The 12,091-nt window shown below is 45.9% G+C and overlaps 1 protein-coding gene across 1 annotated transcript in view; it reads left to right on the top strand.

The window, feature by feature from the left end:
* The window catches only part of Pop4 (POP4 homolog, ribonuclease P/MRP subunit), an 8,605-nt gene extending 1,010 nt beyond the window's left edge, over nucleotides 1-7,595 (top strand). Inside the window, exons 2-7 of the mRNA XM_021167368.2 lie at nucleotides 1,462-1,514; nucleotides 2,818-3,044; nucleotides 4,214-4,291; nucleotides 4,441-4,502; nucleotides 5,986-6,087; nucleotides 7,101-7,595. Coding sequence (XP_021023027.1) covers nucleotides 1,462-1,514; nucleotides 2,818-3,044; nucleotides 4,214-4,291; nucleotides 4,441-4,502; nucleotides 5,986-6,087; nucleotides 7,101-7,237 — 659 coding nt within the window. The 3' untranslated portion in view covers nucleotides 7,238-7,595. The remainder of the gene's footprint in view (nucleotides 1-1,461; nucleotides 1,515-2,817; nucleotides 3,045-4,213; nucleotides 4,292-4,440; nucleotides 4,503-5,985; nucleotides 6,088-7,100) is intronic.
* Nucleotides 7,596-12,091: the final 4,496 nt, after the last annotated feature.

The raw sequence follows: 12,091 nt of genomic DNA, 5'->3' as shown, positions 1-12,091 counted from the left end.
AAAAAAAAAAAAAATTGCTTAGAAAGATTAATGACATTAAGATAATATATATGCACACTCACTCAACCAACCGCTTGACAAGCTGTGAGTGTTCCACACCTGCTGCATGTTGCAGAAAGACTTTCAACTTTGATGCGAGGTATCTGGGGTAAATAAAACAAAGTTCTTCCTGGGATTCCAGCCCCTGCATGTTTATCACAATAAAGTACAATCTCGATCCATTGTTCAAGGGAGAGCTAGATTCTGTATATAAATCTTGTGAGTACCTTGGTTTGTTTGCTTGGGTCAAGCATATACTCAGGGAGTCAGAGATGGATTTTTGTTTGTTTGTTTGTTTGTTTGTTTCTTATGGTTGCTGTTGGGATAGTCAGCTATGTACTCCTGACGAGCCTGGAGCTCACTGTGTGAACCAGCTCGGCCTCTACCTCTCAAGTAATGGGGATCAACCATGTGTGCCGCCACACCCAGCTCAGAAGTGCAATGTATAGGGTGTAGTGTGAACTGCACTTTCTGGACATGGGCCCTTCCTTTTCCCATTTACTCCTGTAGTCTCTGCCCCAGTGCCACCATGATGATTGCCTCCAAACAAATAAGAAACGGGATTATGGAGGTTTAAAGAGGTTTCATCATCATGAAGATAGTATGTAGAGTTTTGGAAAAAGACTATTGTATTTTATCTGGTCAGGATACATTGTAGATTTTAAAGTGTGAAAAATCTGTTTTAAGCCTCTCTTAGTAGTCAGCAAAATGTAGTGTTTCGACCATATACAGCCTACCCGTTAATATCTCCTCTCTTTTAGTGTCTAGACTTTCTAGACTTACTGGGCCACTGCCCAAGTATAATTATACCTCCTGGGTGTTTAAAATCAGATCAACTCTAAATGTGACCCAGCGAGGAATTTTTTGGACATGCTGAGTCTGGAGTAGAAACCAAAACCTTACGTTTTAATAAGATCCCAGCAATTCTTTAAGCTTTGAGGAGTGCTTTTTTTAAAAAACTACATCCTGGGAATTTCTAGGATAAAGTTGGCAAGAGGGAAGAGTAAGAAGTATCGATGATAAGTGGTGGTTCATGTGTGTGATCCCAGCAACTAGCACCTGGGAGCCTAAGACAGGATGTGGGTTGGAAGCCAGCCTAGGATACAAAGCAAGACCTTATCTTAAAATGAAGGAGTAACACATAAGAGGGCTGGGGTCTGTATCCACAGTGAAGCATTTGCCTAGCACACATTACACTCCCCTTGCGTTAGTCCCCCAGCACTACAGAGTAAAACAAAAGGGATCATCCAAGAAAGTTTTTCTTTTTCATACTAACCCAGTCTTCCTTCTCTGAATAAGTGTACTTCTTAGCATAGTTAGAACCCCCCCCCCCCAAAAAAAAAAAGAAGAAAAGCCCCGGCTAGTATTCTCATTCCTAACAGGAGTAATCATTTCTCCATATGTTTGTCTTTCCTCCCCCAGCTGCCATCTACCATGCCTTTTCTCATAAAGAAGCCAAGGACCACGATGTGCAGGTACAGTCTTTCAGGGGTGGGCGGCCAGCAGTCGAGGTGATGGCAAAGCTGGCTCAGTATCTTCTAAGACTGTTTTAGCTGTCCTTTCCCATGGATTCCTCCTCGACTTTACACTCTGAATATCAGGCCCCATAGACATCTTTTATGCTGATGTCTTCATGAGCCAGACTCCTTTCTTAGGGCACCAAAGTCAGCTCTGAGGGACTTGGACTCCTTGATTTCCCGTCATCTCCCACTCTGCAGGAAATGACAGCCTGTGCCCACCTGAAACCAGTCTTGCTCTTGCTTCTATATCCTGGTCAGTGCTCAGCCCATTTCCTAAGTGGATGTTACAAATTCTGTCTGGATGTTTCAGGGTGCTTTGTCATTTGGGCAAAAGCTTTACCCGTGGCTCCTAAAGAGAACATAGCCTTGAAGTCAAGATTTTAAAAGGCCAGTTAACCTTTAATTTTTAATTCCCAGTGAAAGACCACATGTATATTTAAAAGAACCAAACTGTCATCATATCAATGATGGATTGTTTAGCCATCCCTACCTTCAAGTACCTTGAAGGTTGTGTATTCTGTATTTTCACTCCCTTGCTTTACCATAGAGAGGGTAGAAGTCAGCATTCATACGTTAACCTAAAGCTGGCAGTTAGCCCAGACTTGGCCTTACTGTGCGGTTAGTGCAAAAAGAGCCCAGCAGATGGCCCAGGGAAGAGGTTGATCCTCAGGTAACAGGGTTTCAGGTGATGAAGGCCAAGTGAGGTACCTGTTGCCCAGTGAGGAACTGACTGTTGCTGCCCTAACTCCAGAGGAAAAGCGATTAAAGAGGACTGTGAAGCTCACTGTCAGAATTCCTCCTCAAAGGACGTGACTTTCCTGGAAACCACAGGCAGTTTCCCCTAGTGCGAGAATGGCTCATTTTCCTAAGAACCCCATCTCCCTTCCCCTTTAAGCTGGCCTTATAGTCATGACTGATTAACCTCTATCATCCATTTCTCAAACTTCCTTCCCCACAAGGATTAGAGAAGTACTAAATTACAAAAAGTTTTGAATCCTCAGTAGAGGAACCTCTAAGAAGCAGGACAGGAAGTCATTGTTTGAACTGGCTGCAGTGTGGGACACTGTCACAATTAGTGTATGAGTGTTTCTTTTACATCTTGGCAGTTGTGTGTAGCAAACACTTGGCAAGAGATTTGTGAGCCTCTGTGGATAGAGAGATGGATCAGCAAAGATAGTGGCTTTCTGGAACAGGGTATGAGGNCCCTGGTGTCTGTGGGCACAAGAACCGTGAACAACACCACTATGTCTCTGAGCAGGAGCTGGGAAGCCAGCGGGCTGAGGCCTTTGTGCGGGCCTTCCTGAAGCAGAGCATACCTCACATGAGCCAAGAAGACTGTGAGAGCCATCTGCAGCGCAAGGCCGTGATCTTGGAATATTTCACTCGCATAAAGCCAAAGCCAAGGCCAAAGAAGAAATCCAAAGGCCTCTCTGCCAAACAGAGGAGAGACATGCGGCTCTTTGACATTAAACCAGAGCAACAGAGGTATGCCCATCTTTCCTAATGGTCTTACCATCCAACCTTGCCTTGTCATCTTTGTCAGAGTGCAAGGACTGGGGAGCCAGGGGCTCACTGGACATCCCTACATACTCATGCTCAGGTACTTCTCTGCCTTCTGCCACAAGAGGGCAGCCTCCCCCTTCCAATTTCCTTGTGCCTGTGCTTGGCCTCTGAAAGGCAGGCATGGGTGAGACTGAGGGTTCTCATCACTTAGCTTCTGTCCTAGCCTCACTAATAATAAGTGAGTCTGTTTTCCATGGCAACAGGCTGTTTGCTTTCAGCTTTCTAGAAAAGAGGAACTGATATGCCTTAATGTGTACTTTCCTGTAGCTTTGAACATAACTAGACAGTATCACCCACTCAGAGGTTACTGCCAACGAATGGTCCCACCTACTCATTTCAGACATTTCTGAAAGGAATACATCATTGTCTTGTGGGAGGATGTCTTTCTTGATANAGTTCTGAGTTTGTGTTTGCAGTTACTGTTTACTGGCTTTGTATAATGCACTTTAGCCACATATCTTTCTATGTCCCAGATGGCATGAGAGTGTCACTTTGCCAAGGATCTGCCTCTCTGGGTTCCTTGAAGGAAGTGCTTGTTTCTGATTTGAGCCATTGTTCTTGACTGCCTAACCCTCTGCACCAAGACATATGATAATCACCCCAGAGAAAAGCTTCCGGGCTCTACTCTCGCCTTCTACACAGTCCTGTCACCTTACAGAAGGGATTGCACCTCCCGGGGGCTATTAAATTTAACCTCCTGGAAGTGTGGGCTAACAAGACTAATGTTCATTTGCTCATTTGTCTTGGNAAAAGGAGTGTGGATGAACAGCACCTGGGTCATTATGGCTGATGGTACATCGCCACCTTCAGCTGGGGGTCTGAGCCAGGGGCTCCACCATCGTACGTCTGGCCAGGAGGGTGGGCATCTAGGTGAAGGACCACCTTTTTGAGAGCAGATATTTAGCCTTGAAGAGGTTCTACCAGGGAAGAAATTGAGTTGGAGTAGCAGGTTGGGGAGTTACTTGGAACTTTGGAGAGCCTTGGCCTTCCACACAGTCTCCAGTGCTCCCTTTGGTCATCCTCAGCCTGGAGCCCAGCTCTGTCTGCTGCTCACTGTAAACGCCAAGCTCACGCTTCTGGCTTCTTTACAGATACAGCCTTTTCCTCCCTCTCCATGAACTCTGGAAACAGTACATCCGTGACCTGTGCAATGGGCTCAAGCCAGACACGTGAGTTTTAGTTCTGAAGCCTGCCATGGAAGCAGATGCCAAGCCTGGAGAGCATTAGAGATGCTGTCTGAGAAACCAGCAGGCTGTGGGTGTTGGCCATCCTGTTTGGTTTGTTACCGACTCTTCTTTGTGGGCTCTTCACCTCCTAGGCAGCCACAGATGATTCAGGCCAAGCTCCTAAAGGCAGATCTTCATGGTGCTATTATTTCAGGTAATTTCTATGATAGCATATAGTCATCTGGAGATTGTTACTCAGTGTAAGTGAAGTGTGTGTCATAGTATTCGGCCTGTCATCTATCACTTGGCATCCCTGAACTATCTCCAAGTCACAAGCAGTGAGGATCTGAGATAGTTGTGATCTAACCCATCCTAGTTCCTTGTTAAACACACTCTAAGTGGTCTCTTCATGCCATCTGCTCACACTGTTGGAATCTAGGCTCTAGCTGATTCTCTTGGACCCAGAGTCCCTCTCATCATGGGTTCCAAGGGGTCACCGCCAGTGCAGACTTTTCCCATGACTCCTTTACCCCATGACACCCAACAGCTACCTGGATGGACATCCAAGAGCTACCTCAAATTAGATATCCAACATAAAGCTGTTGGTCCCCCCGAGGTCAGCTGTCTCTGACCTGCCTGCCTCATCTCCTAGAATAGCACAGCTTGTCCAGGCTAGAAACTAGGAAATACATACAAATTACCTCTTTCCCCAATCCTCTACCTCAAGGACATTAACACACATAGCTCCCAAATCTGTCCTAACTCCCACTCCCTCAAGGTGCTGCGACTACTTTCTCTGGCCTCCCCACACCCTGCCCAGGTCACACACTGTTTTATTCCCACATACACTACAAGGTTAAATACCCAGAATGAAGGCTGCAGTCAGACTTCAGACTGCTGTTTACGTTACCTGTTCTAGGCCTCTAGCAGCTTCAGTGTCCTTTGGCCACTTTGTAGCTTGCACACCAGTTGTCTGCGCTTGGGTCCTTCATTCAACCAAGGGGTTCTGCATGTTCATGTACCTCGGTCCCCTTTCCTGATGTCACTTCTGAGAGTCTACTAGCACTAAAGTTTCTTCTTCCACCCTCATTCTGTTCTTATTTTCCTTGTAGCCATTATCAATCAGTATCAAGAAATAGAATTGCCCATGTTTTACTATACATTGTCCTCTACCACAGCTTCAGCTCCACAGGAACAGAATACAAACCATCTCATTCAGTGTCCTGCCCCAGCACCCTCCTAGCTCACTGGGCACATAGTTTCTTCCATGAATGCTGACCACACGGAAGCGGAAAGGGGCCTGCCTATGAGGTGGCTCACGCCATTGCAAGGCAACTCTACAGAAGGACTACATTCCAGGCAAAGTTCAGGAGGCCCAAAAGTGAATGATAGATGCCCTGCCAATGGTGTTTGCTCCAACAGCAGTACACTGGACTTGTTGGTTCTGTGTATTACCTCTTAGCTCCAGAACCCTGCCCAAAACTAAAGGACACCCAAGAATAGCCAAGAGATCATGAAGCACAGGACAAGGGGCTAGGAAGCCTGGGCTCTTGCTAGCTGGGTCACTGCCCAAGAGCCACTATCTTCTGAGCACTTTCTTCCTCAGCTTAGAAAAGCCCGTCTTCCTGTCTCTGAGGCTTGGCAGTGACTGCCAGCACCACCCAGTCCTTACAGTCAATTGCCTTTCTCCTTTGCAGTCACGAAATCCAAGTGCCCCTCCTATGTGGGAGTTACAGGAATCCTTCTGCAGGAGACCAAGCATGTCTTTAAGATCATCACCAAAGAAGACCACCTAAAAGGTGAGTGCTGTGTCCCCAGGGTATCAGATGCTGCTATATCTCCCTTCCAGGTTTGCTTTCCTGTGCAGTCAGACAGGTTGCAAGTGCTTACTATGATGTGCACTACAGAGTGAGGCTGCTGCCTGTGTGGCTCTCCCAGGAGACATCTATGAACACAGCCAGCAGCCTGTCCATGAACAGGACAGAAGAACTGCTTGGTTGTTTCTTGGATCTCTACCTNCCAAAGTCACCACCTCTCAAATGAGTAACTAAAAGAAAGGCAGGAGAAACCAAAGCCACCTGTACCTGGAGTTTTGAGAACTGCACCCTAGTTCTCTTGAGTTTTAGCGTGTTCCAGCAGGTACCTGGATCTTCTGGGGTCTCTGTACCTGACCCTACCACATATCCAGAGATTCAAATAACAGATGGAGGGTTTGTACTCATTCCTTCATCTTTTGATTCTGGAAATTAAACCCAGGACCTCTGTCTGCTAATCCTGCGCTCTGCCCCTGGCTTACCCCCAGAGCCCTGCTTCATTGTTTTTCCANGATGTTCTGCTTGCACTGTAAGTCTAAGGAAGTGGTATAGAAGTTTCCTCATGAGCACACATCTAAGAACCTGTGCAAAATTGTATGGAAAACCCTACCTGGTGGTGGGTCTGGGAGCCTTCAGTCGTGGGAGTTGAGTCACTCACCTCAGAACCTGTAATTAGGCATTGAGTTACATTTAGACTGAATCAAATGGCCCATGTCTTCCTTGGTATTTCTGGCTTGGATCTCCTCATTCCTATACACTTTTTTTTTAGACATTCTCACTATCTAGCCTTGGTTAGCTTGGAATGTGCTATATAGACCAGGCTGCCCTTGAACTCAGAGATCTGCCTGCTGCCTGGCTTTGTATCCTAGGTGCTCGTATTAAAGTGTGTGCCACCACACCTGTCTCACTCATTTGAATACAAGTATGTATGAATAATGCTCCACACAAAAATGAATGCACTCCCCATGTTGCTTCTCATCCTTTTTTTTTCCCTTCAGTCATCCCCAAGCTAAATTGTGTGTTCACCATAGAAATTGATGACTTCATTTCCTACATTTATGGAAGCAAATTCCAGCTTCGGGCAAGTGAGCGGTCTGCCAAGAAGTTCAAAGCAAAGGGATCAATTGACCTGTGAACTCTGCCACTGGAGACAGATGTCCCTGACACTGAAGGACTGGAAACTCCCTAAATACTCACTTTTTCTTGAAGAGCCTCTGGCTGTAGCCTGTCTCTAGTCCAGGGAAAACAGAGGGGCTGAAGAGCATTGAACAACACAGGAGAAAGCTAGGGGTAAATATTTGTATTGTTAGGTGACCTTAANTTAGCTTTAGTTCCACAGGGAGGAAAGACTAGCAGAAATACACCAGGATTAACCTTGGATCATCTGAAGAAGGGGGCATTTATGCTCTGCCTTTCCTACTTCTCTGTGTATCCTGAACATTCTAACAAAATCAGCTATTCAAATAATAATAAAACCAGACCACAGGCATAAATGGCTCCAAATTCCTGTACTTCTGCTGGGTTGGAAGGAAAGGGGGGTTTGTGGCTCCCTCACCCCATGGCCACCTCCCATCTCCGATTGCTTTCACAGTATGAAACATCAGATTTGACTGGAAGTCATCTCAGCTCCAAACTCTGAGCTGCCTACACTTTGCTGCTGTCAGGCACAGAGGCGTAGTGAGCTTGCTAGATGGCTCAGATTTGGCTACAGTAGTCAGAATGGGGCAGAGGGCCAGATCTGCCAGTACCATTGGAACTGTGGGTCAGGGCCAGCACTCCATGCTGGTATCGTGAAAGTCTTGTAGTTGAAACCTGGTTCAAAAGGACCACTTGCCCCTTGCTTGTTAGAAGCAAATGTCTGCTGGCCAACTCAGAAATTCTCCTGGCAACACATGTAACCACTCACAGGGAGGCGGTGGTGCTGGTGGGGTCACTTCCCGGATGGCTCCGAATCAGATCACACTGGGTGGGAGAGAAATGAGTAAGGCTAACATTCTTCATATGACAGAACAATAGAATGCTTACTCCCAGAACCACCTACGGTAGTTTGAATAAGTATGGCCCCATGTAGACTCGTGTGTGAATGCTTAACCCATAGGGAGTGCCACTGTTAAGGAAGTCTGGCCTTGTTGGAGGAGATGTGACACTGGAGTCTCAGGTATGTGATCAAGCTTTGCATGGTCTGGAATGCAGTCTCCTCCAGGCTGCCTCCAGATCAAAATGTCCAACTCTCAGCTCCACCAGGGCTGCCTAGATGCTGCCATGCTTCCCACCATGATGATAACAGACTAAACCTCTGAAACTCTCAGCCAGCCTCCAGTTAAATATTTTCCTTTATTAGAATGGTATATCTTCACAGCAATGGGAATCCTAACTAACCAGCACCCCCAAGTACCACAGAAGCTATCTGGACCCTGGTTCTATCTACATCATCAAGACATTCCTCATGGCACTCCCCAGACCCACCTGACCCCTGTTTCCCTGGTGGAGGGCACACATGGGCTCTCACCCTGAAAGTGAGCATTATCCAAGGTCTCATTGACTTTACCCAAGGAAAGCTGAGATCTGAACCAGAGAGCCTGGCTCAGGGTCATGGGCTTCCCAGCAGGATACCCACAAGAAGGTGAAAGAGACTAGAATCAAGTATGTATATGTTCCTTACAAGGAACACCATCTTCTGTGTCCAGTGACTGCTGTTCTACCTGAGTGAAACTGCATGTGTGCTATAATGTCGAGCAGAACAATTCATCCACACCCTCTGAGATGTAAAGGGCACACTTTTTTTTGCATAGTTATATCCCAGAAAACTTGCTGGGGCCAGCCCCAACTCAAGTTTCCATTGACTAACTAAGGATGTTCTCAGGGAAGACAATGTGATGCTCACCTGCCACACAGTCTCTGAGCTTTTTGCTTTGTCTAGGATGTGCTGCTGTTGTATCACTAACCTCCCCAGGGGACCAAGGTCCACGAGCACGACTGATGAAGTTGCAAGTGAGACTACATAGAGCATGGCTAGCCAAATCCCTACAGTTCAGGGCTTCATGGAGGGTGGTATGGTACTTGTCACTTGTGACTCTGTCTCCAAGGAACAAGTCTATGGTAGAAACAATAACCAGCTCTGTTGAATGTAAACCATGCACTATAGAAACATGGGTGCCAGGGAGGGTCTGATAGAAACCAATGGGAAGAGCAGTTGGCACCTCAAAAAGGGCTCACTGCTGTCAAAGTTAGTTTCTGCTAACACCTCCTGACTGGTCAACAGCCACCTCTCACTCTTCATATGGTCTATCCTCAAGAAAGGGACGCTCTAGTATATCTAAATGATACTGGTCCATCAAATTAACATCTTGCCCTATGAGCAATTTGTCTCTTAAAGATCCTATCTCCAAACATAGTCATACTGGAGGTTAGGACTTCAACATAGGAATTTGAGGAGTCTTAGTGCACACCACAATTACAGCTATAGAATGTTCCTAATTAGAAAAAGATGACCAGGAAGGTGTCAGTATCCAGCCCCGACTCCAGTCAGCAGACAACAGTCTGGGGTTCTCTGGAGTTCCTCTGGTGTATCATATGCTTAGGCCACCAGCCAGCTCAATCTAACTGCTATACTTCAAACTCTTGTTTTCCTGAATTTTATGGACTTTAACTTAGGGCAGCGGTCTCTCTCTCTCTCTCTCTCTCTCTCTCTCTCTCTCTCTCTCTCTCTCTCTCTCTCTCTCTCTCTCTCTCTCTCTCTCTCTCTCTCTCTCTCTCTCTCTCTCTCTCTCTCTCTCTCTCTCTCTCTTTCTCTGCTAGGAGCAAAATAATTCCATCCTCCTGTCATTTATGTGAGGTATTTTATCAAGGACAAAAGTTTAACATGGGCAGGGTTGGACCCTGAGGGGAGCTACCAGATATTGAATCTGGCCATACCCAGGTTCAGAACCATCATAAAAAACTCAGGAAATCAAAGCAAGGTCTGCCTACTCTTCTCCCAGCCAATTAGGAGGAGACGTGGCAAGGAGACTTGTGGCCACCAGTCTCAAACCCATAAGCGATGCCTGAGATTGTACCCAGCTCACTAGTGGCGGAAAAGAGATAGCAGGAACTTCTACACACATTCTAAACCATGAAGCAGGATACAACATTCTGATCAGTTCACCAATTCCTGACATCTTTCAGGGTCTCCAAGTTANTATCTGTCAAATGGGACCACTTGACTACATGAAGGCCTCCCAGACTAGACTGGGATTCCTGCACCAGGGTAAGCAGGTACGTGTCTACAGCAGCAGATCTGCCGCACCGCAGCCCTCCTGAGTCAGACTCTAGGAGAGGGACCCAGATATCTGGTTGTTTATGTAACTCCCCACCTGCCTTCTCCTCTCACCAATTTTTGAGGATGGTACATTCCAGATGGCATTAAATATCTTCTAACCCTGATGGGTGATTTGACCATAGATTCTTGGGCTAGGATTTTCTGGAGGCTGAAAAGGATCATCAAATGACCAGTCTCTTGGGTTTTGAAGAATAAACAGGAAGATTCTTCCCAAAATTTATCAATTATGATAAAAGGCTCACACTCTAGACAATGGCTTTAGCATTAATTTAGTTTGCATTTCTTAGGTATAATGCCTCATTAAGACATCTGTTAAATATCTGTAATATTAATTTAATAGAGGGGGTTCTAACAGAACCATATTGGAATTGTCTATTTAATTAACCTTATAGGCCTTTAATGGATGACTTAAATAGACCTCATTCACAACAGTGCTAGACAAATTAAAACTAGAGTCAATAACATTCATGATAATTTCTTACGAGCTGTGAAGGATAAGCATTGCTAAGTAGACAAGCACAGAGATGGAGTACAGAAGAGAAAGTGTTGGGGCAACAGGAAATCCAGAACAGGCCCTGAGGGTTCACTATTCTGGGTCTCAGGAGATTTCCACAAAGATGTTTTCAAGCCACCAAGATGGAACACAGAAGGCCTCAGCATTTACAGAAAACATTTTTCCTCTTTTTGCTCCACCAGGCTGAGCCCCAGGTGGGGAAGAGAATGGAAATGATGAAATTGGGGAGAAAAGGATGGAGGAACAGAAAGAAGTTTAAAAGAGGGTCGTGACATTGGACTATGGGCTGGGCACAGTGGGATGCACTAGGATAGCACAGGTTGGTTGGGATGGTGGGTGGGATGGAATGAGATATAGAATACTACATTCTTCTGCCTTCAGGACACCATTCAGCAGCTCAATCAAGTGATGTGTCTTCTCAGCTCCTAAGGCTGTCTCTCCTAATTCATCTCATCAAATTTATCTCATTTGATCTCCTTTCGGTCAGCATTCATCATGGGTAACCATACCCCACCCAGGAACTCCTCTTTATCCCTACTCTCCTAACCTTCACCACCTTTCTGGCCACTCCTTCTTAAATTCCTCCTATGGATCTTTTTAGCCTAGACATGTATATGTTGGGTTGCCTTCAGCCCCATCTTTGAACTTTTCTCCCAATTTCCCTTGATGTGTGGTCACAGCCATAACTTCAGGTTACATCTAAGACTTACAAAATCACATATTGTCAACCAGAGAGAAGTTAAAATTTCATTATCTTCCTCCTCCCAGTTGGATTAAAAGCTCAGTAAGAACAAAGGCTATGTTTTGATCCTTCTGGATACCCACTTTTCTCCAGCAAACCTGACCTTGGCAGAGGCTCACTGAATGTTGGTATGAAAACATTGATTGCCCTTTAAACTCTCCATGTAGGTACACCCACACCCACCTCAGGAAATTGTCTCATTGTCTCTGTAACTCAGATGGAAGGCCCAATTATACCTTGCTTCCTCTCTCTTGTTCAAACCCCCATCCAACCTTTCTTGAAGTCCTACTAAATGTCAACTTACACAGGATCTCAAGTCTCCACTGCCCCCAGCTCTTATCCTCAGAGTCCGATCTCTTCCCCTCATCCTCCCACACAGCAACTGTCCAGTCATGCCTCAGCTCTCCCATGGCTT

Source organism: Mus caroli, chromosome 7 (assembly GCF_900094665.2).
Source record: "Mus caroli chromosome 7, CAROLI_EIJ_v1.1, whole genome shotgun sequence".
Lineage (NCBI taxonomy): Eukaryota > Metazoa > Chordata > Mammalia > Rodentia > Muridae > Mus > Mus caroli.
Note: the sequence above shows the minus strand (reverse complement) of the source record. Positions and strands in the feature narration are given on the sequence as shown.